The sequence below is a fragment of the Sciurus carolinensis genome, chromosome 17 (genome assembly GCF_902686445.1).
Source record: "Sciurus carolinensis chromosome 17, mSciCar1.2, whole genome shotgun sequence".
Lineage (NCBI taxonomy): Eukaryota > Metazoa > Chordata > Mammalia > Rodentia > Sciuridae > Sciurus > Sciurus carolinensis.
Genome location: NC_062229.1, coordinates 52,059,095 through 52,083,816, shown reverse-complemented (window position 1 = coordinate 52,083,816; position 24,722 = coordinate 52,059,095). Strand labels below are relative to the sequence as shown.

Below are 24,722 nucleotides of genomic sequence, written 5' to 3'. Positions count from 1 at the left end.
TGAACATTAAATATATTGTATACCAGAGCTTACATTTTGGTTACTAGTATTTAGTTAGTAGCACCACAAAAGTAACAAAATTGAAACATCTGTTCCCTCTCCCCAAAGAGGAATAAGAGCTTTCTTATTAAAAATCATAGTGTTCATATGTTGATACGGTGACACATGCCTGTGATCTTGGGAAGCTGAGGCAGGAAGATTTCAAGTTCAAAGCCAGCCTCAGCAATTTTCCCAGGCCCCAAGAAACTTGGTGAGATCCTCTCTCTCAAAAAAACAGGGAGAGGCTAGGGATATGTCTCAGTATTAAGTATCCCTCAGTTCAATCCCTTGTCCCCCAAAAAATCACCTACAGTAAGTAGCTGGGTGCAGTAGTTCATGCTATAATCCCAGTGACTTAGAAGGCTGAGGCAGGAGGATTGCAAGTTCAAGGTGAGCCTCAGCAATTTTTTGAGACCCTGTCTCAAAAAATAAAAAGTTCTGGGAATGTAGCTCAGTGGTAGAGTTCTCCTGGGTTCAATCCCCATAACTGAAAAGATAAAAATCACTTATAGTGATCTTCATTTAAGATTTGACTGAAGAGCTTATATTGTCACTAGTATTTTCCCAAAGAATGCTTTTAATCTTAAACACTCCCCCCCCCCCCAGTAGAGGATTAAAAGGAACCCAGTTAGTAGCAAATAAAAATTAGATGTAGCTCGGGGGTACAGGGAAATGAACTTAAAAGGCTACAACTTGATTTTCTTGTAAAAAAGACAAAATTTTAAGGTGATGCCTGTATAGCCTAATTATAAGCTTTAATAGTAACCTGTGTTCTAAGATACCTTTTTTTGGGATTAATTAAGTATACATGCTTCATTTTTTTCTCTCCCCCTTTTCTCTCCTTTCTGAATTAACATTTTCATGATGTACTTAAAAGTTGCTATGATCATTGTTGATTTTTTTCTTGTGATAGGTCTCTCAAAGTTTGATTTCTGACTACAAATATTCACTTAATATATAAAAGAAGTATTATTTTTGTCATTATGCTCATCACTGAAAAACACTTTGCAAAAAAGTATTTCATGTGGCCAGGCTTGGTGATACATACCTATAATCCCAGCAGCAGGAGGATCATGATTTCAAAGCCAGACTCAGCACTTTAGCAACGCTCTTAGCTACTCAGTGAGACCTTGTCTCTAAATAAAATGTGAAAAAGGACTAGGGATGTGACTAAGTGGTTAAGTGCCCCTGTGTTCAAGTCTTGGTACCTGGGGCTGGGGAGATAGCTCAGTCGATAGAGTGATTGCCTTGTAAGCACTAAGGCCCTGGGTTTGATCCCCAGCACCCCCCCCCCAAAAAAAAAAAAAAAGATCCTTGGTACTAAAAAGCAAACAAACAAACAAACAAAAACTTTTCGTATGACTGTGCTACTGTTTTATTACTAAGTCAACCACATTTTGCTTTGCTTTTTTTGGTACCAGGGATTAAACCCAGGGTCAGTTAACCACTGAGCCACATCCCCAGCCCGTTTTATTTTTTATTTTGAGACAGGGTCTCACTAAGTTGCTCAGGGCCTTGCTAAGTTCCTGAGGCTGTCTTTGAACATGTGATCCTCCTGCCTCAGCCTCCCAAGACCCTGGGATTATAGGTGTATGCCATCATGCTTGATAGTCAACCACATGTTGATTCTATGTTATTAAATGCTTATAGTCTGGTATCAGCATCTCAAGAGAATAATAATCAGACACCCATATAGAATCTGTAAAGATTTTGTTAAGGCTTTGTACTGTTTACTTTTAGCTCTTAAAATATTTAATTTAATGCTTAGTTTTTATTAGCAAAAAAAAAAAAAATAGCACATACCTGGAACATTGCTGAATTCCTTGCTGAATTCTCTTTCATGGTTGAGTTTCTTTTTGAAATGCTTTAATGGTAGTAATAAAGGTGGCCTAGGTATCTTTGATTAAAACTTTTTTCTTGATCAGTAATATTGTGCTAATTTAAACACTAATCTTTTCCATAGAATGAATTAAGTGCAGCAACACACCTGACTTCGAAACTTTTAAAAGAATATGAAAAACAGGTATCGTATATCAAAGTTTTAAGAGTATGATTTAAGATCTACCATGATACTGTATCTATAGATAAGGACTTCCTCATGAAGAATTCCTAAGCTTTAGTTCACTGAATATACCACTGAGATTTCAGTATAGCCCTTAAGTTAATTGTAATGATTTAATATTAGGTACAGTTTATCTGGTTTACCTTTCATTGTTTTCACAAATGAAGAAACAGTCTTGCTCAAGGTTATAGGGTTTTGGAGGAACTAGAGCTAAATGCCAAATCACTGAATTCCTAGCATAGGGTATGTTCATTGGATACTTAGCAAACATTTTAATTAATGTTTCTTAAGTATGAAAATTGCTGTACTGTATTAAACTGACATTTCTGGAGCTTATTTGAAATTTAGAAGTTTTCTGAAGTTATTCGAAAATTTAAATTCTGATGTTCTCAGTCATAAGATTTACATAGTACTGAACCTTTACCTCATCTCTGTTTCACATTTTTCAGCGTTTTCCATTGGGGGGTGATGATGAAGTTATGAGCTCTACTTTACAACAGTTTTCAAAAGTTATAGATGAGGTAAGTGGCTTATTTTGCATGAATAAGTGATTTTATCATTAGGTTACTCAAGTTATTTAGTGGTTTTTTTTTTTTTTTTTTTTTTTTTGGTTTTGTTTTGTTATGGTGCTGGGGATTGAACCCAGAGCCTCGTGCATGCAAAGCAAGCACTCTATCAATTGAGCTATATCCCCAGCCCAAGCTATTCAGTTTTTATTGAGAACTTTTATTATTATGATAGTATTTGTAAATCTTTGTTATGAAATTTACTAAAAAAGGACCTTATTTACATATCCTAATGGCTGTTGCATAAATGTGAGCTATGGGTAAGCCCTTTGTGGTTTCTATTTTGTCATCAAGCAACATTTTACTGTCCAGTCCTTATTAATCCTTCCATCCCAAATAGCTGAAATTGACCTTTAGTTTCTCAAACCAGTCATTTTTAACCAATCATATAACAAAATGAAACAGACCTAGAAGGTAGGAAGAAGAAAGGTAGTGAGAGATGTACGGAGAATCTAATATTTGTTCTCTAGTATTGCATGAAAGCCTTCCCCCCACCCCCAACATAAGCCATTTAAATAGTTCTGTCTTTTCTAGTCCTCTTAACTGGAAAAATAATTTTAAAAATTATATATAGGGGCTGGGGAGATAGCTCAGTCAGTAGAGTGCTTGCCTTGTAAGCACAAGTCCCTGGGTTCGATCCCTAGCACCCAAAAAAAAAAAAAATTATATATATATATATATATATATATATGAACACACACATATATACATACATATACATATATGTACATACACACACACACACACACACACACACACACACATTTTTGCCATACTGGGGATTAAACCTGGGGCCTTGTATGTGCTAGGCAAGAGCTCTCAACCACTGAGATAAACCCCCAATTTTTAAAATCCCCAGCCCCAATTTTTAAAATATTTTAATAATTCATTATGGCAGAATATTATCCTAGGAGTGTAGTATAAAGAAATACTACTTATAGGAAATGGACTATTTTTCATTTTTAAAAAATTATGGTAAAGTACAAATAAAATTTGTCACTCATGACATTTAATACATTCAAAATGTTATGCAGCCATCACACCTATCTAGTTCCAGAACATTTTCACCATCCCAAAGGAAACTACCTATTAAGTAGTCACTTTTCCCTACCTGTTCTTCCCAGTCCCTGGTAACCACTTAATCTGCTTTTTGTCTCTGGATTTGCCTGTTTTGAGGCAGGTGTGGTGGCGCACACCTGTAATCCCAGTGACTTGGGAGACTGAGGCAAGAGGGTCACAAGTTTAAGGTCAGTCTCAGCAATTTAGTAAGGTCCTAAGCAACTTAGCAAGACCCTATCTCAGATTAAAAAATAACAAGGACTGGGCATGTGGCTCAGTGGTTGAATGTTCCTGGGTTCAATCCCTGGTACCGAAAAAAAGAGAGGGAGGGAGGGAGGATAGATGTATATTTGCCTGTTTTGAATATTTCATATAATAGGACCCATATAATTTGTGGACTTTTACATCTGTCTTCTTTCATTTAGCATGTGTTAAAGGTATGTTCATGTTATAATGTGTCAGAACTTCATTTCCTTTTTGGCTGAATAAAATTTCATTATATCAGTATTCCATATTTTGTTTTATTTCTTCATTATGGATATTAGAGCTGTTTCCACCTTCTGGCTGGTATGAATAGTGCTGCTGTGAGCTTTCATATTCATATTCAAGATTTGGTTTGGTTTTTTCAAACACCAGTTTTCAGTTCTTTGAGGTATATATCTAGGAGCAGGATTGATTCATTATATGGTAACTTTATATTTAAGAAATCGCCAATTTTCACCAGTGTCCATTCCATTTCATATCCCCACCTGCAATATAGGAGGGTTCTAGCTTTTCTACATTCTTACTAAAATTAGATTTTTCCATTTTTTAAAAAAATTAGAGCCATCTAAGGTGTGTGAAGTGGTATCTCATCATTTTGATTTGCATTTTCTTGATAGTTAATGATATTGAGCATGTGGTTATCAGCCATTTGTGTATCTTTGGAGAAATGTCTATTCCTATCCTTTGTCCACTTTAAGTTGGGTTATCTGTCTTTTTGTTATTGAGTTTTAAGAGTTCTTTATGCTAAATCCAAGTTTCTTAGGTAAAATAATGGCAAACATTTTCTCTCACTTTGTGGTTTATTTTTTCACTTTCTTGATAGTATCCTTTGATGCACTAAAGTTTTTAATTTTGATGAAGTCCCCATTTATATTTTATTTTGTAAGTGCTTTTGGTGTCATATCTAAGAAATCATTGCCAAATTAAAACTACACTGAGATTCATCTCAGTCCAATCAGAATGGCAATTATCAAGAATACAAGTAATAATAAATGTTGGCAAGAGGATGTGGGAAAAAATATACTCATGCATTGCCGATGGAACTGCAAATTGGTGTACCCACTCTGGAAAGCAATATAGAGGTTCCTCAGAAAACTTGGAATGGAACAACCATTTGACCCATTTATCCCACTCCTCAGCATATACCCCAAAAGACTTAAGATATGGAATTAACCTAGGTGCCCTTCAACAGATGAATGAATAAAGAAAATTTGGTATACATACACAATGGCAGAATACTACACAGCTGTAAAGAAGAATGAAATTATGGCATTTGCTGGTAAATGGATGGCACTAGAGACTATCATGCTAAGTGAAATAAGCCAGTCCCAAAAAAACAAAGGCTGAATGTTCTCTCTGATATGCAGATGCTAACACACAATAAGCGGGGTAGGGAGTGAAGAATAAAAGTTTATTGGATTAGACAAAAGGGAATGAAGGGAAGGGAGGTGGGATGGAAATCGGAAAGACAGTAGAATGAATTGGACATAACTTTCCTGTGTTCATGTATGAATACACGACCAGTGTAACTCCACATCATGTACAACCATAAGAATGGGGAGTTATGTATAATATGTCAAAATACATTCTACTGTCATGTATAACTAAGAAGAAACAAAAAATTTTAAAATAAGAAATCATTGCCAAATCCAGAATCATTTTTTCTTTTAAGAGTTTTAAATGGAATTTTTTTGCTATGTAATACTTTGTATTTTATCACATAATTTTTAGTGTTATATGAAATGTATCAGAGTTATTTTTTTTTACTAGATTCTGTTTAATTTATATAACATTAGTTAAATGTGTCCGTAAAGACATAGTTATAAATGGTATCTGTTAGTTATTTGGCGTTTTTTGTCTTTCTTTTACTAGCTTAGTTCTTGTCATGCGGTACTCTCAACTCAACTTGCTGATGCCATGATGTTCCCCATTACCCAGTTTAAAGAAAGAGATCTGAAAGGTATTGAAGTCAAAGGCTTGTGTTTACTTTTGTCAACTGCCAGAAGCTCAGTTCTTGTAAAATGTATTTTATTTCATACCTAAACCATTTCTGACCACTCCCTGTGCCTCTTTCACTGTAATCAGTCACCAAACATTTGTAGGAGATTTTAATAGGTATTGAATCTAAATACTGATATATTAGTATTTCCTGAGGAAATCCTAGAGAAGGAGATAGGTAGACACATAATTAGGACACTGTGTCTCTATTAATTAGGGAATGAGAAGGTTCTGTGAGGTCTCGGAGTAGAGTCAGGAAGACTTCACAAAACATATGACATGAGCATTGAACAATAGAAGGAATGTGCCAGGAGAAGAATCACTGTTGTTAGGGGGACTAGAATGCACAAATGTATGGCTGATAGACATATGTAGCTTGTTTTGAGGATAATAAAACATTCAGTGTGACTGCATTGTTGAATGTTGTCAGGGCAAGGCAGGAGATGAATCTAGAATTAGATTAGATGGAACTAGATTATACTAACGATGTTGAACTTGAGTTTATGAAAAAAGAGAAGCCAATGGAGGTCTTTAAGAAGTAATGAGCCACAATCATTTTGTATTTGGAGGATGAATTGTGTGCATTTGGTGTGTAGGAGAATGAACTAAGAAGTTGTAAGAGTCCAGTGAGGTATAACCAAGACCCGGATTAGGATAGTAGCACAGAATGTAGAGGTTTATATGAGCTATAGCAGAAGGTCCCTACCTGTAAGTCATGACAACCTATGGCTTAGTGGTTTGTGGCTATTTTTGCCCACTTAGGGTTACTAGGTGATAAAAGGAGAGTTTTATGGAATTGACTCTTCTCATAATTTTTAAACGCAGTCATACAGGCTTATTTCCAAAATAGAAATAAACATACATTGAACTAATGTGTCAGTGAATAGTAAAGTGTTTAAGATGGAATAAAGACAAATGGATTTTAGAGACGGAGTTAATAATTGCAATGATGCTCAAAAATGGACATTTCCAAGGCCAAGAAATAAGAATTTTTTCCTCACAGTCTAAGGATAATGAATGGCATTATCTTATTGATAAAATGTGCTTTGTTTCTCATTCAGCACTTGAAATTATTAGAGTCATATAAAAAATGAATTAGTTATATACTTGTACTGAATCAAAATATTTACATGTCTTAGCATTTGTAATGGGTTTTAAAATTTGTGTCCTATTACTAAGTAGATTTTCTGGTAGTGTAAGTGTTGCTAATGATGGTAAATGTACCAGACTAGCTGAAACACAGTGATTTTTCTTTTTACCTTGAATGTGGAAGTATAAAATACTATTTGGAATTTTAATTATAACTGAAGTGGCATTTATTGCTTTGTAAGCAAATTTTTTTTTTTTTTTTGTGGTGCTGGGGATTGAACCCAGGGTCTCGTTCATGCTAAGCAAGCACTCTATGACTGAGCTGTATCTCCAGCCCTATACACAAATTAAAGGTATTTTATAAATATGCTAAGCTGGAATTATTCTTAAACTTTTTCAGAAATACTAACATTAAAAGAAGTGTTTCAGATCGCTAGTAATGGTAAGCCCTGATTACTTTACATATTTATTTTATTGATGCATTTATAAGTATATATCTTGACTGATTGTTTGTAATAAATGAAAAAAAGTGAGTGTAATTAAAAGTTTGTGAGCATTATTTATATCAATGTTGTTACTTGAATATGCTATTTACAAGAAAAATTTTAAAGACAATTACATCAGTCTTGTAGTTTGCTCTCTTTATAATGCCTAAAGAAGTGACACAGAAATAATAAAAAAATAAATAAATTAATTAATTAATTAATTAATAAAAAAAAAAAGAAGTGACACAGCATTTTACCTTCCTTTTTTTTGTATATATTCCAGTTTTTCTTTAATGAACATTTGCTGTTTTTGAACTAAAATTACTTAGAAAAACTTTTAGTGGATTATAATTTCCTTGGAATTAAATGTTGCTTTTCTTTACTAGTTACATAAGTAGACACATAATTTAGGGGAAATTTGGCTTTGGGGAAAATTTGAATATGGTTATTAGGTGATAGGGAATTTTTACCTTGCTTAGTATTATTTGCAGAAAGTTGCAGATGTGAAGATTATTTAAAGTATTTATACCTTTTTTAAAATACTATTGTTAACACTCATTTTTGCTTTCCAGATCATGATGCTGCAATTAACAGATATAGCCGATTGTCAAAAAAAAGAGAAAATGACAAGGTGTGATGTATACTTCCTTCAGTATCACAATTAATGATGATTTCATTAGGTTGTTCAGTGTTCCCTGTTTAAAAATAGACCCAGTAGTTGATTTGTATGTTTTGCTGTACTGCTCTTCCTTTATTTTTCCCTATTAGCTGTTCAAAAACCTTTCTGATAATTTTTAGTCTCTTTTTTAAATGAAATACTTTTCTTCTGCCAGAATTTGATAAGTCATAATCAAACATAAATGTAAGTGATGACCAATATAAAACACTGCCTCTTTTTGCTTTGTATTTTGGTAACATTGCATATTTTCTGTTTTTATGTGGCCTTTATTGAGAAATGAGATACAGTAGTCAAAAGTTGAATTGTTAAAGACCCAATTCCAATGAAGTTCTATTATGAGGCCCTCTTCATTTACTGCGAATATTGTCCTCAAGGAATGAATTCTAGAAATATTACATTATATTTGAAGAGAAAAGCATTCAAGTAAAGATTAAAGAACAGCATATTAGCAACATTAGCTGGGTGCTCCTTAAAATCAACTCTCCAGTGCCTAATACAAGCCTCATGTGTAGGCCTTATTGGATGCTTGAGAGTTAGTCGATCTTTGTGCCTGGGACTTGGTATCTGCAGTCTTGGCTGTAGCTGCTCAGAGAGACACAATAACTGCTTATGGGAATCCACAACTGAGTATGACTTACTGTGTGTCTTAACCGTTTCACTGCTATGACCAAAAGACCTGACAAGAACAGTTAGAGGAGGAAAAGTTTATTTTGGGGCTCACAGTTTCAGAGGGCTCAGTCCATAGAAGGCCGACTCCATTCCTTGGGGCAGAAGGAAAGAGTAGGGCAGAGGAAAGCAGCTGGGACATGGCGCCAGGAAGCAAAGAGAGAGTGCTTCACTCAACAAGGACAAAATACATACCCAAAGGCATGCCCCCAAGGACCCACACCCTACCTGCCTGCAATTACCATCCAGTTAATCCCTGTCAGAGGATTAATGTACTGATTAGGTTAAAATTCTTTTAACCCAATCATTTTACCTCTAAACTTTCTTTCATTATTTCACAAGTAGCTTTTGGGGGTTGCGTAAGATCTAAAGCATAACGCTGTGTAACAGTCATTGTGACAATAAAGAAAATGTTTCTCACATAAAGTCCCAAGATGTGCTTTCCATTTCTAATTTTAGTCCAGAAATTATTCGATGGTGCAAAAACTGACAAAGTATATACATTTTGAGGTCTGCATTTAGTCACTCTGCCTTATGGAAGTAGTTAAAAGCTCTAGGGAATAAAATCTGGCATGTGTTACCTCTGACTGTTAAAAGTATTTTTTAAAAAACATTTATCACCATTTTTTGTGGCTCAGAGGTAGAGTGCTTGCCTAGCATGTGTGAGGTATTAAGTTCAATCCTCAGCACCACATAAAAATAAATAAATAAAATAAAGGTATTATATGTTCACCTACAACTAAAATTTTTTTTTTTTAAATTTATTGAGCACCTACTATATGACAGGCAGTAGGTGTGGTACCTTGGGGGAATAATATGGGTAGGCTCCACTCCTGTCCTCCAGGAGTGGATACTCCACATTTATTGAAGACTTTTGTGTGAATGCATGCAACTAGTCTAGGTGGCAGAGTATAAGGATAATGAGAGTAAGGAGAGGAGGAAGAGAGAAGAGACTGATGCATGTAATATAATAGATGTTCAATAAGTAATTGTTGTCTGAATGAAAGAACCTAAGGGACCACATGTACTTTAAGTGAAGGACGACAAGCAATTAGAAGAGCAGGTGCGGTAGGGAGAGAACCAGAAGGGAAGAATGTATGCTGTGAACTGATTGAGGTTGAAAACTAATGGTGAAGTTAGTAACAAACCATTGTGTGCCTTTCCTCCATGTAGACTTTCTTTGCCATGCTTAGTTTAGATATTTACATTCTTGGTTATATGAAAATATGCATTTATAAATTATGTGGCTGGTAAACAGGAAAATCAATTTATTCAATATGTTGAAGAATTTCTAATAGATCAGAAAACAGTTATGTTCAATTGCTGGTGATATATACTAATTTCCTTGGTAGGCTCATCCCCATAGCTACCACTGAAGATAATTAAAAAGTAGGGAAATAATAGTATTTTTTAATCTTTTCATTCAAAGGTGAAATATGAAGTAACAGAAGATGTGTATACTTCCAGAAAAAAACAGCACCAGACCATGATGCATTACTTTTGTGCATTAAATACTCTTCAATACAAGAAGAAGATAGCATTGTTAGAACCTCTACTTGGATACATGCAAGCTCAGGTAAATACTGTATTTCTTCCTGGGGCTGAGGATGGAGCCCCAGTGTATTACACATGCTAGACAAGGGCTCTGCCACTGAACTAAATCCTCAGTCTCTGTGCTGCTTTGGTATAACTCAAAAGCTTTATGTCAGGGCCAGGTGCAGTGGCACATGCCTGTAATCCCAGCAGCTTGGGAGGCTGAGGCAGAAGGATTGTGAATTCAAAGTCAGCCTCAGCAAAAGCGAGGTGCTAAGCAACTCTGTGAGACCCTGACTCAAAAATAAAATACAAAATAGGGCTGGGGATGTGGCTCATTGGTTGAGTGCCCCTGAGTTCAATCCCCAAAACTCTCCCCGCCCCCCCACCCCCCCAAAAAAGCTTTATGTCAAGCTTGTTATTTACATTAAATGTAAAGTATTATAAACTATTCTTAACACAGTCATTTGTGTCTGGGTTTTATTCATTTATTTATTTGCATAGTGCTGGGGATTGAATCCATGGACACATGCATGCTCGGCAAGTGCTGTACCACTAAGCTATGTCCCTAGCTCTTTTTATTTTGAGACAGAGTTCTTTCTAAGATGCCTGGGATAGCCTTAAACTTACTATCTTCCTGCCTTAGTCTATCAAGTAACTGAGATTATAGGCATATACAACTGTGCCCAGTGTGTTTGAGTTTTAAATAGTAATAAAGATTTCAAATATTTTAGATAAATGATGCCACTTATGTTGTATTTGGACCTTGTCCGCCACCATTGGAGATAGAAAGCAGTTAGCTAAATGAATTCCAAAGTTATACCTATTGCTATTCTACCCCTCTTTGGTTCATAATAGATCTGAAAGAGAATAAATATTTTGTGTGTCCCATGTTCCTGTATACTTTCTGAGTTAAAAGTAATAGATGAACTCTCAAGTGCCCAAGAGGTGTGCATCAGGAAGGAGGTTAGAAAACTGAATTTGGGATAGTATAAGATGTCAGTCCCTTAAAAATCAGGGGTTTAGAAAAATTTGAAAATCCTTCAGGTTATAAAAATACTCACTGTTCCTCAGATTTAAAACTCATCTTTGTAGTAAATATGAAATAGTTTATCTATATGATTTGTTTGAATATGCTTCAAAATTTATTTTCACTTTCATAAATTGTTTAGCATTTATCAGTGTGTGTATATATATTTGTTCAGTTAAAAAATACTCTTCAGTGACTATTTGCTTAGTAGAAGTTGCAAACTGCAATTTGTTATTACACAAATAGAATAATCATTTGCTTTTAACTTAACTATGTATCTTAGAGATTTTTTAATATGATTCAATGAAGTATTATATTGTGTATGTTTGTGTTGTTCAATCTTTCATTCTTCCTCTATCCCAGATAAGTTTCTTTAAGATGGGTTCTGAAAATCTCAATGAACAGTTGGAAGAATTTTTAGCTAATATTGGAACAAGTGTACAGAAGTAAGTATTTTTTACTTAAAATTAAAAATGAAATGATGTGAATAAGTTAATAGCTAAATGCCATAACTTAAAAATATTTACTACTTAATTTCCTGAGGAAGTATTTTTACTGACTGGAGAGTGTTTCTCACACAGCTTATGGATGCTTCTTATTTTTTTAATCATCTTTTCCCTAGAATGTAAACTCTGAATTTTATAACAGTGCCAAATTTGACAGTAATTTTAATGATACAGAACTAGCTTTTATGTCAGAATAAAACAGATTAATAATAGTAATTATCTGTCAGTGAAATTATCTTTAAACTCCAAATTGTGGGGGTTGCTTGGGATATTACAAAATAAATGTTGTTTTCCAAGTAGAGAGAGAGACAACAGTGTTCTGCATTCTGATCAGGTTGAAAAGTCTGAGCAGTAATGTGATCGTTCTGAGGTATGGAGAGAGATAAAAATAAAAATGATTTTTTTTCCTGTCCTGAGGATCAAACCCAGGGCCTTATTTATGCATGTTAGGCAAGGGCTATACTACTGAGCTACATCCCCAACCCTGAAAAATGATTGTTGTCTTAAAGACACAGGACAGAAGTCAGGCATTTGGTGTAACTTTTGTTAGTTTTTGAACTTAGTATTGTTTCCAAAATATCTAAAATGTAAAGCTGTTGAAAATGCATTCATGTCACTTTAATTACTTATGCCCCTGCTTGTCTCTTTTTTTAAAAAATATGCATAAAACAAATACACAGGTAAACATAACTGGTAAGAAGTTCTTTGTCGTGTGGCTTGCAGTAAATGATCTGTTCTGTTAGTGTTCGCAGGGAAATGGACAGTGATGTAGAGACCATGCAGCAGACAATAGAGGATTTGGAAGTAGCCAGTGACCCTTTATACGTGCCTGACCCAGATCCCACAAAATTTCCTGTTAATCGAAATTTAACCCGAAAGGCTGGATACCTTAATGCTAGAAAGTAAGAAAATTATTGTTATTTTCATACATTGTATATCTTGTTTTATATATATGTGTGTGTGTGTGTGTGTGTGTACATACGTATATATATTATATTACATATATTCATTTGGTATTATCAATATAATATATTCTGCCAAATTGTCTTGATTTTATTAAAGATAGAACCTTTTTAGTGGTGTTAGTATTTATGTGAATTTGTTGATAGGTAAGGTATACGAATGAAAACCTTTCAAAGTAAAGTTCTACCTAGATATTTATTGAATAATTTGGGATTAAAAAATAAATGAAACCATTTTTAGTTTGAATCTATTATAACATGTGAGTGCTGTTAAATATCATTTATCACATTTTATATGTAATTACAATATCAAGTAAAATTTTAGTTTTCACCTCAAGATAGGATGAAGTAGGTTGACCCTAGGAATAAAATAAATTCTTCTTTTGTTTTGAATTTATTTCTTTAGAATATTGAAGTATAACTTACTTTTTATGGATCATCATTACATAGCTGCAGTCTGATAATTTCCAGCCTTACTTTGGAAAAGGTACATTCACATGAGTGAGTCAGTATGTATAAATTTGTTTTAGAGACTGAAAAACTGATGTTATATTTTCTTGGCACCATGATTACTGTTTTGCAAGCTGGTTCTTTGTAACATGCTTTATCTTGTTTCTGGATGATGATAAGGTAATTTTAGGTATGTCATTATTAAATTATGAATGTACTTTCTTCATTTAGTAAAACAGGCTTGGTGTCATCTACCTGGGATAGACAGTTTTACTTCACACAAGGTGGGAACTTAATGAGTCAAGCCCGCGGAGATGTAGCAGGAGGCCTGGCCATGGACATAGACAACTGTTCAGTAATGGCTGTGGACTGTGAAGATAGGCGATACTGTTTTCAGATCACCTCTTTTGATGGGAAAAAGTTGGTATTTTTCTACTAATAATAAAATTTATAATATTTTAAATTACTGAAATGCAGGATAATTCCTGCATTTATAGATAAACATCTATATTTTAGAGCACAGTACAGATAAAATCTATAATATAGGATAATACTTGCATTATATATAAAATTTGTAATATTAACTACCAAAATGCAGGATAATTCCTTTTTATCCAGAAATGTTATGAACATTTTAGACTCAGCATATATATTAAGATAATTTGCTACCCCCACCTCCCTAAACACTGGGGATTAAACTCAGAGGTGCTCAACCACAGAGCTGCATCCCTAACCCTTTTTATTTTTTATTTTGAAATAGGTTCTCATGGGGGCTGGGGATATAGCTCAGTTGGTAGAGTGCTTGCCTCACAAGCACAAGGCCCTGGGTTCAATCCCCAGCCCTGAAAAAAAAAAAAAAAAAAAAAAGAAATAGGGTCTCATAAAGTTACCCAGACTGACCTGGAATTTGATCCCCCTGCCTCTAGCTTCCTAAGTTGCTGATATTACAGGCATGTGCCACCACACTCTGCTAAGATAATTTGCTTTTTAATCTTGTAGAAATGAGTTTTGAATTTTATTTTTTGATTTGGTTAAATTATTTTTTTGAGGTTGTTGAAACCAGATCAAATGGTAAAGACCATGATTTCATGTTAAGAGACTGGTCACTGAAAATCCTGCATTCTATGGAGAAGACAGCCCAAGATAATTAAGGGTATCAAGTGTGGGGTTGTAAAAATCCATGTCTGGATCCATTACTCTCTGATCTTAGACAAGTTCCTTAACCCCTCTGATCTCCATTTTCCTACACGTAAAATGTAGGTAGAGGAGTGGTAATTTCTACTTGGTAAATTGTGAGGAACAGAAATCTAGCATGTATATGACCAGCATATGATAGGTTAGCAATAGTGTTATTTTAAAATGTTAATCATATGTTCCTGATCAGATTATTTTCTCCATTAACATTTATGATGCCCTTTAGAAAAAATTCTGTTACCTTTCTATTAAGTGAGAATCTAGCCAGGTATGGTGGGGCAGGCCTGTGATCCCAGCAGTTTAGGAGGCTGAGGCAGGAGGATTGCAGGTTCAAAGCCAGCCTTAGTAATTTATCAAGGCCCTAAGCAACTTAGCAAGACCTTGTCTTAAAATAAAATATAAAAAAGGGTTGGGGATTTTGGCTCAGTAGTTAAATGCCCTGGAAATCCCGGTACCCAAAAAAAGGAAAAAAATGAGAATCTGTAGTAGTGTTTAGAACACAATTTTTGAAAAGCACAGAGAAAAAGGAATATGGGGGGAAAAATCTGTAATCTCATTAACCAGAAGCAACAATTAGCTTTTTTGTTTGTTACCTTCCAGTTTTTATCCTGAGTACACTTTTTTAAATAAGTGAAGAAATATTGTGATGTAGATCACTTATTTTAAATATTTCATAGTGGCTGCATTAGTCTTTTTAAGGACATACATTATAATTTAAACATTTTCCTAATGATAGATGCTTAGGTTAGCAATCCCCCGCAACTTATTTAAAATACTGACCACTGAGCTTTCTTAACTTTCAAGAGCAGCCTCTGGTTCCATAAAAGTCATGTTCCCCCTGTATTTATGCACATTAAGATATTATGGGGTTAGGGATGTGGCTTAGTGGTAGAGTGGGTGCCTATTATACTTGAGACCCGTCTGGGTTTGATGCCCAGCATCACAAAAAAAATTATGAAAATAAGTAAATAAATTCAGCCTTTACCCCTTAACAAAAAGATATTATGGCACACTATCTTTTACAAAATGATATTATTTCATATTCATTAAGTGGTTTAATTTCATATTCCTTCTACAAACATATAACGAATGCCAGTTTTGTGTGTTATCACACTAGGCATCCCTGTGTTCATTTATTAATATTATCAAATTGTTAATGTTATTAACAGTACTTAAATTTTTATATTTTCAGTTTTTTGCTAATGCTTAACATGATTTCCCAATTTACATTTCCTGGTGTGATTCAAAATTAGTAAAAATTATTTTTTTCTCTTAAAATATTAACACATTTTGAAAAGTCAAATATTATCGTGATTCATATTTTTAAATTTTTATTTAACTCTATTAAAGGAGAAACTCAACAGTGAAGTTAGTATTTTCTAGTGGGATCACCAGATAAACACCAGAAGTTTGAAATGCATTTTCTCAAACCGTGCTTTCATGGTCTTATCTTTCCAGGATCAGTGCCTATTTCCATTTTGGTACATCTTGCATAGATAGCCAAAGTTAGAGTTGTTAAAGTATTAGTCCTGATGCCTCCCTTCCTAAAATACTCTTGGTTGTGGGGTTTATTTGTTTTTTTTCTTTTTCTTTTAAAAAAGTTGAGGCTGAAACTTTTTTCTTTAATTTTTCTTCAGATCTTCAATTTTGCAAGCAGAGAGTAAAAAAGACCATGAAGAGGTAAAAGTTTATCTAGTTACTTTCTTCAGCAACATTTAAAAATACTTTTCTGAGGGCAAAACATAACTAATGTGTTCATTATAGAAATTTTGAAAAACCCTAGTTAAATTTAAAATGTTTATTTTTTAAGTCTTTCGTTCTAAAGTGGTATTCTTTAGGTTCTCACAGTATTTTATAGTTGGAGAGACCTTAAAGATCATTTCTCTGCCATCTTAAAGGCTCAAATTCAGCAACGACCTTGTGTCTGTTGCCTTCTGGCAGGCTATCAGTATCATGAGGTGACGGTTTAATTTATTCTCTCATACCAATTCTTTGAGATACTATTTGCTGCACTAACAACATAGCGGCAACAGATGTGACATAGAAGGAAGCAACTAAAAATTTAATCCTTGGGGAAATGAAAGACAGAAAAACAAAAATTTGGGAGTCTTTGTTCTTCCTCACAAGCCTTTTAGTTTTGGCTCCATTTTTATTACTGGTACACCAAATATGGAAGGTAAGGTACTACTAAGAACTGATACTTCAAAAACTTTGCCTTAAGAGTCTTCCATGAAAATATAGCATAGCTTGATTTTGAGACTTTTATCTAATTATAATTGTATTACTATAAGATATAGTTGGAAATTATGTAGAGATCTACTTTTATTTACTTCTCCTGGAAAAGAATTCACATTAAAACTTGCTTTTGGTGCCTGGGGAACACAGATAATATCTCTGCTCTCTGCATGGTTTACCAAACAAAATATTAGTTTAGTTTAATGAGGCCCATCAGGCACTGGGATACTTGAGAGTGAAGTAGAAGATGTAGAACAGAATGTTTTCTATGTTGAAACAAGGGAGATATATAAAATATATTCACCAGAAAGATATTTATCTCTTAATTTTGTGCATTGGTATGAATTAGGATATGAATTCAGACTGTCTTGTCTGGTGGAGATTAAGGGTGGGAGTAATAAAAGATACAGACTATTAAATTATAATTTAACATAATTGCTATACTTTTTATTTCCTTGTGTGAAATAAATTTAGGACTCTAAAATAATAAATGTGAATGTTCTCTCACATCCACATGTTTATAGCCAGGTGTTTTTTGATTTCATTTTATTTTATTTTTGGTGCTGGGGATTGAGCCCAGGGCCTATTTATATGGTAAATAAACAAACATATGTTCTACCACATCTACACCCTCCAGTTTCAAGGTGTTTTCTTACAAAGAAGATTACATGTTTATTCTAATGAAAACTTCTGTGTAGTTGTTCATTATACATTGTCCTTTAGAAGTTTGTTGAAAAAATATTAATCAGATTTTTCTGTTTTTTCCTCTTGCAGTGGATTTGTACAATAAACAACATATCTAAACAAATATACTTAAGTGAAAATCCAGAGGTAATATTTTTATTTTATGTTACCCAGATCTAGTACAATTGAATAATTCTTTGGCTTACATGGTTTCTATTAATTGTGTCATAATTTCTCAAGTTCTATAATCTTTTAATTTGACTTTGGGTAGCTTACTGTATAACGTGTGTTATGAATGTCTGATTTTCCTAGAACATTAAATTATTTCAAAAGGTAGTGAAATTGTGCCAGATGTGGTAGTGTACATTTCTAATCCTGGCAACTGTGGAAGCTGAGGCAGGAGAATCACAAATTTGAGGCCAGTCTAGGCAACTGAGGAAGACCCTATCTCAAAATAAAAAATAAAAAGCATTAGAATGGAGTGCTGTGATGGAGTACCCCTGGGTTCAATTCCCAGTATTGCAAAAAAACAAAAACCACTTTGATTTTAGTAACTTGATCTCCTCCCAATATAACTATTTCTTTTTGTAAAGTTACTTAGGAGAACAAAAAGTAAAATGCAAATTAAAGCTGGGTGTGGTGTTACATGCTTGTAATCCCAGTGAATGGAGACTGAGACCAGAGAATCAGACCAGAGAATCGCAAATTCAAGGCCAAAACCTCAGCAATTTAAGGAGGACCTAAGCAATGAAACCTTGTCTCAAAATAAAAAATAAAAAGGGCTGGGGATAACTCAGTGGTAAAGTGCCCCTGTGTTAAATCCCCAGTACCCGCCTCCCCCCAAAAAAGCAAATTATTTGTTTTCGCCTAGGGAATACAGTGTTTGGATTTGTATAATTCAGGCTTACAGGTCTTTCTTGCCAGTTATCAGAACTCTAATTGTTAAAATTTTCAGGTAATCTAGAAGCATAATATCTATATTAAGGAGAATAGCAATTTGAATCAATTTGTGGCATTATATTTATATTTTTGCTGTGAGACACAGAAATGTAAAACTGTTTTGTTGTTTTCCTATTTTCTTTCTTTCTTTTTTGTGGTGCTAGACATTTTATCCAGGGCTTTGCACATGCTAGACAAACACTGTACCACTGAGATTCCTAGTCCTTAATGACCGTTTCTTTAGTGGTAAAACACATGAAATTTACCATCTTATCCTTTTTTAAGTGTGTATAGAATAGCATTGACTGTTTATGCATTAAAACAGAATTCTAAATACCATTTTCATTTAGCTGGTAGTTTTATTTTATTTTATTTATTTTTTATTTATTTGGGGGGGGGGTGCTGGGGATCGAACCCAGGGCCTTGTGCTTACAAGGCAAGCACTCTACCGACTGAGCTATCTCCCCAACCCCTGCTGGTAGTTTTAATAAACAATAAGTTAAAATACTGCTAGAACCAGGCGTGGTGGTGTGTGCCTGTAATCCCAGTAGCTCCGGAGGCTGAGCAGGAGGATCAAGAGTTCAAAGCCAGCCTCAGCAATTTAGCAAGGCCCTAAGCAACTCAGTGAGACCCTATCTCTAAATAAAATATTTAAAAAGGGCTGGGGGTGTGGCTCAGTGGTTAAACATCCCTGAATTCAATCCCTGATACCAAAAAAAAAAAAAAAAAAAAAAAACTAGAAAGCTTTCTTTCTTTAAAGTTTTGAAAATATCCATGATAACTTATAAATTAATAAACTTATAGATATTTCTGAATATAATATATTTTGGAAAATTATGAAAACTTTCTCAGCAAAGTTACAAAATACTAACTCATTTTGTGAATATTTCCTATATTTTCTAAATTCCTGTGTTCAACAAATATATTAAAAGTGCATAGTGCTAGTCACTGTGCCTGGTTCTAGCATTACAAACCTTATCTCATAGTTAAAACTTTGTAGAAAAAATGATATTTTCACATTATGCATATTAGTAGAGAGTAATCATACTTTTTCTAGATTATAGGAAGCAATAGGAAACGTCAGTTTATAATTTTGTGAAGTTATGCACCATAATAGTGAGACAAGAGAGTGTAGAACTACTGTAGTAGCTTTACTACATATTTTAGTGTAACTCAAAAGCAATCTGGCAATTCAGAGTTATGTTCAAATTTTTGGTTTCTCATGACTAATATTTGTCCTTTAAAAAAAAAATCAAATAGGAAACGGCTGCACGAGTAAATCAGTCAGCTCTGGAAGCTGTCACTCCTTCCCCTTCTTTCCAGCAGAGGCATGAGAGCCTGCGTCCAGTAGGGTGAGTTACCACACTTGAGTTATTTAAAGAAATCTATAAGGGCTATTTAAAGTGTTCATGAACACTTTGATTTTAGCAGTACTACTTAACATTAGTACTAAATAGTTCCCTTAACAACAGAGAAAGTATATTTTCAGAATGATAAATTTATCAGTAAGAGTGCTAAGTAAATGATAATATCAAATGTCCTTAGTGTTTCCAACTAAATCTCTAGGTAGAGGTGATTTTTTAGTTTAATAATTAGAAATAAAGAAGGCTTTTATTAGGTAGCTATGATTTGGGATTATTTTTACTGAAATTTACTGTCTCATTGAGCTAAAACACTGTTTTGTTTTTTTGTTTTTTGGTTTTTTTTCATAGTGTAAGTGGTCAGTTTCCAAAAGAAAACTAAATGCAGTGTCTTCTTGTTTTCCTTTGCACTTAGACAATCTCGACCACCAACAGCTCGAACTAGCAGTTCAGGATCTTTAGGATCTGAGTCCACAAATTTGGCTGCCCTTTCTCTAGATTCTCTTGTTGCTCCAGACACCCCAATACAGTTTGACATAATTTCTCCTGTGTGTGAAGATCAGCCTGGCCAGGCCAAAACCTCTGGCCAGGGAGGCAGGTGAGTGACAGCATCACAGGAACATTATGCTATGGTCTGTAAGGTTTGTAACTCCAGTTCTGCATTTGAGAGTCATTTCTCACATATGTGCATTAACTATGTTGTACTTTCTTTAATTACCTATCATAATTTTTTTTTAGTTGTAGATGGACACAGTACCTTTATTTTTTATTTTTATGTGGTGCTGAGGATCAAACCCAGTGCTGCACATGTGCTAGGCAGGTGCTCTACCACTAAGCCCAACCCCTAACATAATTTTAATAGGAAAAAATTATACAGGTTTTTCTGATCTTTCTGAATTAAAAAATTAAGTAATTTAAAAAATTCTTACTTCTGAATTGCTTATCAGGTGTATTTCTTAGGTATTTGCTGTGACAACTGCAGAAGAAAGTTGATAGTTGTATCTTTAGGTCATGGCACTTAAATTCTTAAAGGCGCAATATATGTGCTATGGGTTTATTAAAACATACCTTGTATCAGAATAAGAAATGTTCAGGAAGATACAAAAGCACTTATCATTGCCATGAATTATTTTTGATTCATGTTTTGTTTATATTAGGAGAAAGTCCTATCAAAGCAGTTAAAATTTTCCTTTGGCTATGAATGAAGAAAATGTGACTTATGGCAAAATCATTTATTAAATTGTTGGGTATTTAGTAAATTTAAAATAGCCAGGCATGGTGGCACACACCTATAACCCCAACAATCAGGAAGATCACCAGTTCAAAGTCAGTGTCAGCAACTTAGCAAGACCCTGTCTCAAAAAATAAAAAGAATGGGGAATGTAACTCAGTGGTTAAGTGCCCCTGGGTTCAATCCCTGATACCAAAAACAAAACAAAACAAAAATTGATAATAAATTAATTTGGATATACAAAGCTGTGACCAAGAGAAATCATTTACATTTGATCACAGAAATATACTTAGCATTTGATATAATAGGCCAGGCCTATCTTAGAGAGATTAATTGGTAGTTACCTTAGTACCAATATTATTTTAGAACCATTTAGCTCTCTGCTTCCAAGACCTACTTTGAATGGTACCCTTCTTCCTTCATTGTGGGTGTGCTATGAGCCAAGCACACTAAGGACAGAATTAGCTTCTTTTTCTAGTTCACTTTTCTTTTTGCATTGTTACTTATGCCTTAAGAAATCCAGGGTTGTTTTTTGTTTGTTTTTTGTGGTACTGGGTATCAAACTTAGGGTCTTGAGCATGCTAGACAAGAACTCTTACCACTGAGCTATACCCTAGACCTTGGAAATGCAGGTATAAAACTAGAAAATCTTTATAGTTAATTCACAGCATGTACCTAGAGAACCTTTTATAAAAAGAGGCTCTTATAGTCTTAGGAGATCCTGGCATTTCTCTCAAGCAGTTAATATTGTAGCGAAATTAATGTTTCCCTATGCTAGCTTATTAAAATTCAAGAACTTTTGCAAGATGGCTTATAATGATGTTGATTGTTGTTGTTGTTATTGTATGAGGCTAAACTTCCATTCGTTGTCTTCTAATATACAGCAACATTGGGTTCAGACTATTAACTCAGTGGATTAAGGCAGAGGTCATACAGTAATTTGATTATCAGTATTGTTCCTTAACAGAACGGGCAGAGTTTTCCTTTTTAAAATGTATATGTAAACTTTTGTGACGTGTAAGCTCTGGTTTTATTGATAAGATATGTTCCATGTGGTTCATGGTAACTATTCATATTTTTTTCTAAACTTTTTAGGCGTACAAATCCATTTGGAGAATCTGGAGGAAGTACAAAATCAGAAACTGAAGGTAGAACAGATGTGCAGTTTTCTTATATTTTAAAACTACTTGTAGTAAACTGTGTGAATAATCTGTCATTTACACTTGTTTTGCTACTATACTGTTTTTTTAACTTTGAAATTTCCTCTGTTACACAATATAATTTAATCTGATTTGAGATGTTATTCACACAGAATTAGAGAATACTACATACTTTGATCTCATAGTTAAATTCTCTATGCCTTAGCTGTCCTTCAAACTTTTCTGAACAACTAGTGTTTTACTTCTGGTTCTGGAACATAACTTTTTTGTTTTTCCAATAACTATTTTTTGATATATTTCCAGACTTTTAGAAAAGTTCCAAGAGTAGTACAAGGAATTCTTTTTCCCCAGAGCCACATTGTTGAATTATTAATTACCTTATGCTAATTTTGCTATAACTTGCACAGTATAGCCTGGATAAGTTATTTCTAAATTTAGGTTGAATTTTTCACTGGAAAATCTAAAAGGAAGCAGTATATTTTATTATTTTGGAAAAGAAATGTGAGGTTTAAAAATGTATAATGTACTTTGTTCTGTTATAGATTCTATTCTTCATCAGTTATTTATTGTCCGATTCCTTGGTTCTATGGAGGTGAAGTCAGATGATCATCCAGATGTTGTTTATGAAACGATGCGCCAAATCTTAGCTGCTCGGGCCATCCATAACATCTTTCGTATGACAGAATCACATTTATTAGTCACTTGTGATTGTTTAAAGTAAGTAAACCTTCCCTAAATAAACTTGTAGGAAAAAATGTTTACATAATTTCAGCCTAATTAAAATTTGCTAATTTTTAATTATTGTAGGTTAATTGACCCACAGACACAAGTTACAAGACTCACGGTAAGTTATTTTTAAGTCCCTTTGTGCATGTACACATCTTATTAACTTGATAATCTTGATTCTGTATATTCAGGTATGATAGTATAAGTTATATTTGTTCTTTAGGCACTTTATAGTTAATTTTCTGGCTCTCTCCAAAAAGTTATAGTTGAATGCTGAATGTAACTTAGAAGAATCAACACAATCTGGTATGACACTTAGGAGTTTATCTCTTAATTAGGGAGCACATACCATATAAAAAAATTAACAGCAGGAATTAAAAGGTGATCATAATTGTTTATTTTGTAGTTATCTAGTTTGAAATTACCTGCAAGTGTTTAATCAGTTGTTAAAAAGACCAGTTTTGTTATTGAATTTGATTTTGTAAAATGTGTTAATCACTAATAAAACTCAGCATTCATCAACCTCTTATTCACTTTGGTAATCCAAACCAAATATGACATTATTTGTCCTTGGATTACCAGTATGTTAAAAATGAAGTTTAAAATTCTATTTATGATATTTTTAGAACTTAGCATATGAGTTTGTCATATCTGATGCTGCTATAATGGTTTGGGAGATTTCATGTTTACTTCTGATTTTTTTCTGTGGCAGTTTCCATTACCCTGTGTAGTTTTGTACGCTACACACCAGGAAAATAAGCGGCTTTTTGGATTTGTTCTCCGTACATCAGGAGGGAGAAGTGAAAGTAATCTGTCATCAGTATGCTATATATTTGAATCAAACAATGAAGGGGAAAAGGTATCTGACTTTTCAAAATGTTTCTGTTGTAAAATACATACTATAGTCAGTTTTTCCTTAGGTTTCTGGAAAAAAAAACAAAAACAAAAACAAAAACTCCCAGATTTTGCCTACTATGATCGAGTTGCTTGTCCAAAGCATGTTGCTCTGAAGAGCACCAAGCTGATGAGATTGGGCCTTCTGACTCTCTAGACCCATGTCTTCCTCACCATTGATAGCTGGTGAAATCTTCTCCCCTCTTTAACTTATCCTGGGAACAGAATATATTCCTATAATCAGTCAGTTTCAGGTGTCATCAGCTTAAGATGCAGCACCAGCAGCTGCTTCCCTCATTCTTTGCAGCTGAACTACCTCAGTAATGAATTTGTGATAATGAGAACTACTGTTTGTGAAGGAGGGAGAGCCATCTGTGAAAGCTCACAGACTCTGAAGAAAACATAGAAAGGAGCAGGAGTTGTAGTGCATGCCCTTAATCCCAGCAACTCAGGAGGCTAAAGTGGGAGGAATGCCGAATTCAAGGTCATCTTTTGCAACTTAGACTGTCTTTAAAAATAAAAAATGAAAAAGGACTGGGGATGAAGTTTAGTGGTAAAGAACCCCTGGGTTCAGTCGTCAGCACCCTTCACCACTACCACCCCCAAAAAAGGAGAAAACATACACAAGTCTTGGTTTAGGGGCTGGTACATCCTTACATCAACTTTTACTTGAAATAGTATATTATGTTGAGTTATAAAACAAGTTATATCAGCTAATTGGATACTTGAATTTTTACTTTAAGAACTTGAGTTTTTAAAATACTTTTTCCTTTTTTAGATTTGTGATTCTGTTGGACTGGCAAAACAGATAGCTTTGCATGCTGAACTGGTAAGATTCTGAGAGATGCTTAATTTTCTAAGAATGTTAAGTAGTATAATAGAAGTGACTTTCATATTGGCAAGTAAATGA

At 34.1% G+C, this 24,722-nt stretch overlaps 1 protein-coding gene across 1 annotated transcript in view; it reads left to right on the top strand.

Annotated features, from left to right (window-relative positions):
- Positions 1-24,722, top strand: part of Appl1 (adaptor protein, phosphotyrosine interacting with PH domain and leucine zipper 1) — a 37,185-nt gene that overhangs the window by 7,470 nt on the left and 4,993 nt on the right. The window contains exons 3-20 of the mRNA XM_047530571.1: positions 2,003-2,062; positions 2,551-2,622; positions 5,863-5,950; positions 7,478-7,519; positions 8,135-8,193; positions 10,337-10,483; positions 11,834-11,916; positions 12,720-12,878; positions 13,620-13,808; positions 16,220-16,262; positions 17,592-17,648; positions 19,701-19,792; positions 20,217-20,399; positions 22,128-22,180; positions 22,735-22,909; positions 23,000-23,036; positions 23,631-23,777; positions 24,591-24,641. Of these exons, the coding sequence (XP_047386527.1) occupies positions 2,003-2,062; positions 2,551-2,622; positions 5,863-5,950; positions 7,478-7,519; positions 8,135-8,193; positions 10,337-10,483; positions 11,834-11,916; positions 12,720-12,878; positions 13,620-13,808; positions 16,220-16,262; positions 17,592-17,648; positions 19,701-19,792; positions 20,217-20,399; positions 22,128-22,180; positions 22,735-22,909; positions 23,000-23,036; positions 23,631-23,777; positions 24,591-24,641 (1,737 nt within the window). The remainder of the gene's footprint in view (positions 1-2,002; positions 2,063-2,550; positions 2,623-5,862; positions 5,951-7,477; positions 7,520-8,134; positions 8,194-10,336; positions 10,484-11,833; positions 11,917-12,719; positions 12,879-13,619; positions 13,809-16,219; positions 16,263-17,591; positions 17,649-19,700; positions 19,793-20,216; positions 20,400-22,127; positions 22,181-22,734; positions 22,910-22,999; positions 23,037-23,630; positions 23,778-24,590; positions 24,642-24,722) is intronic.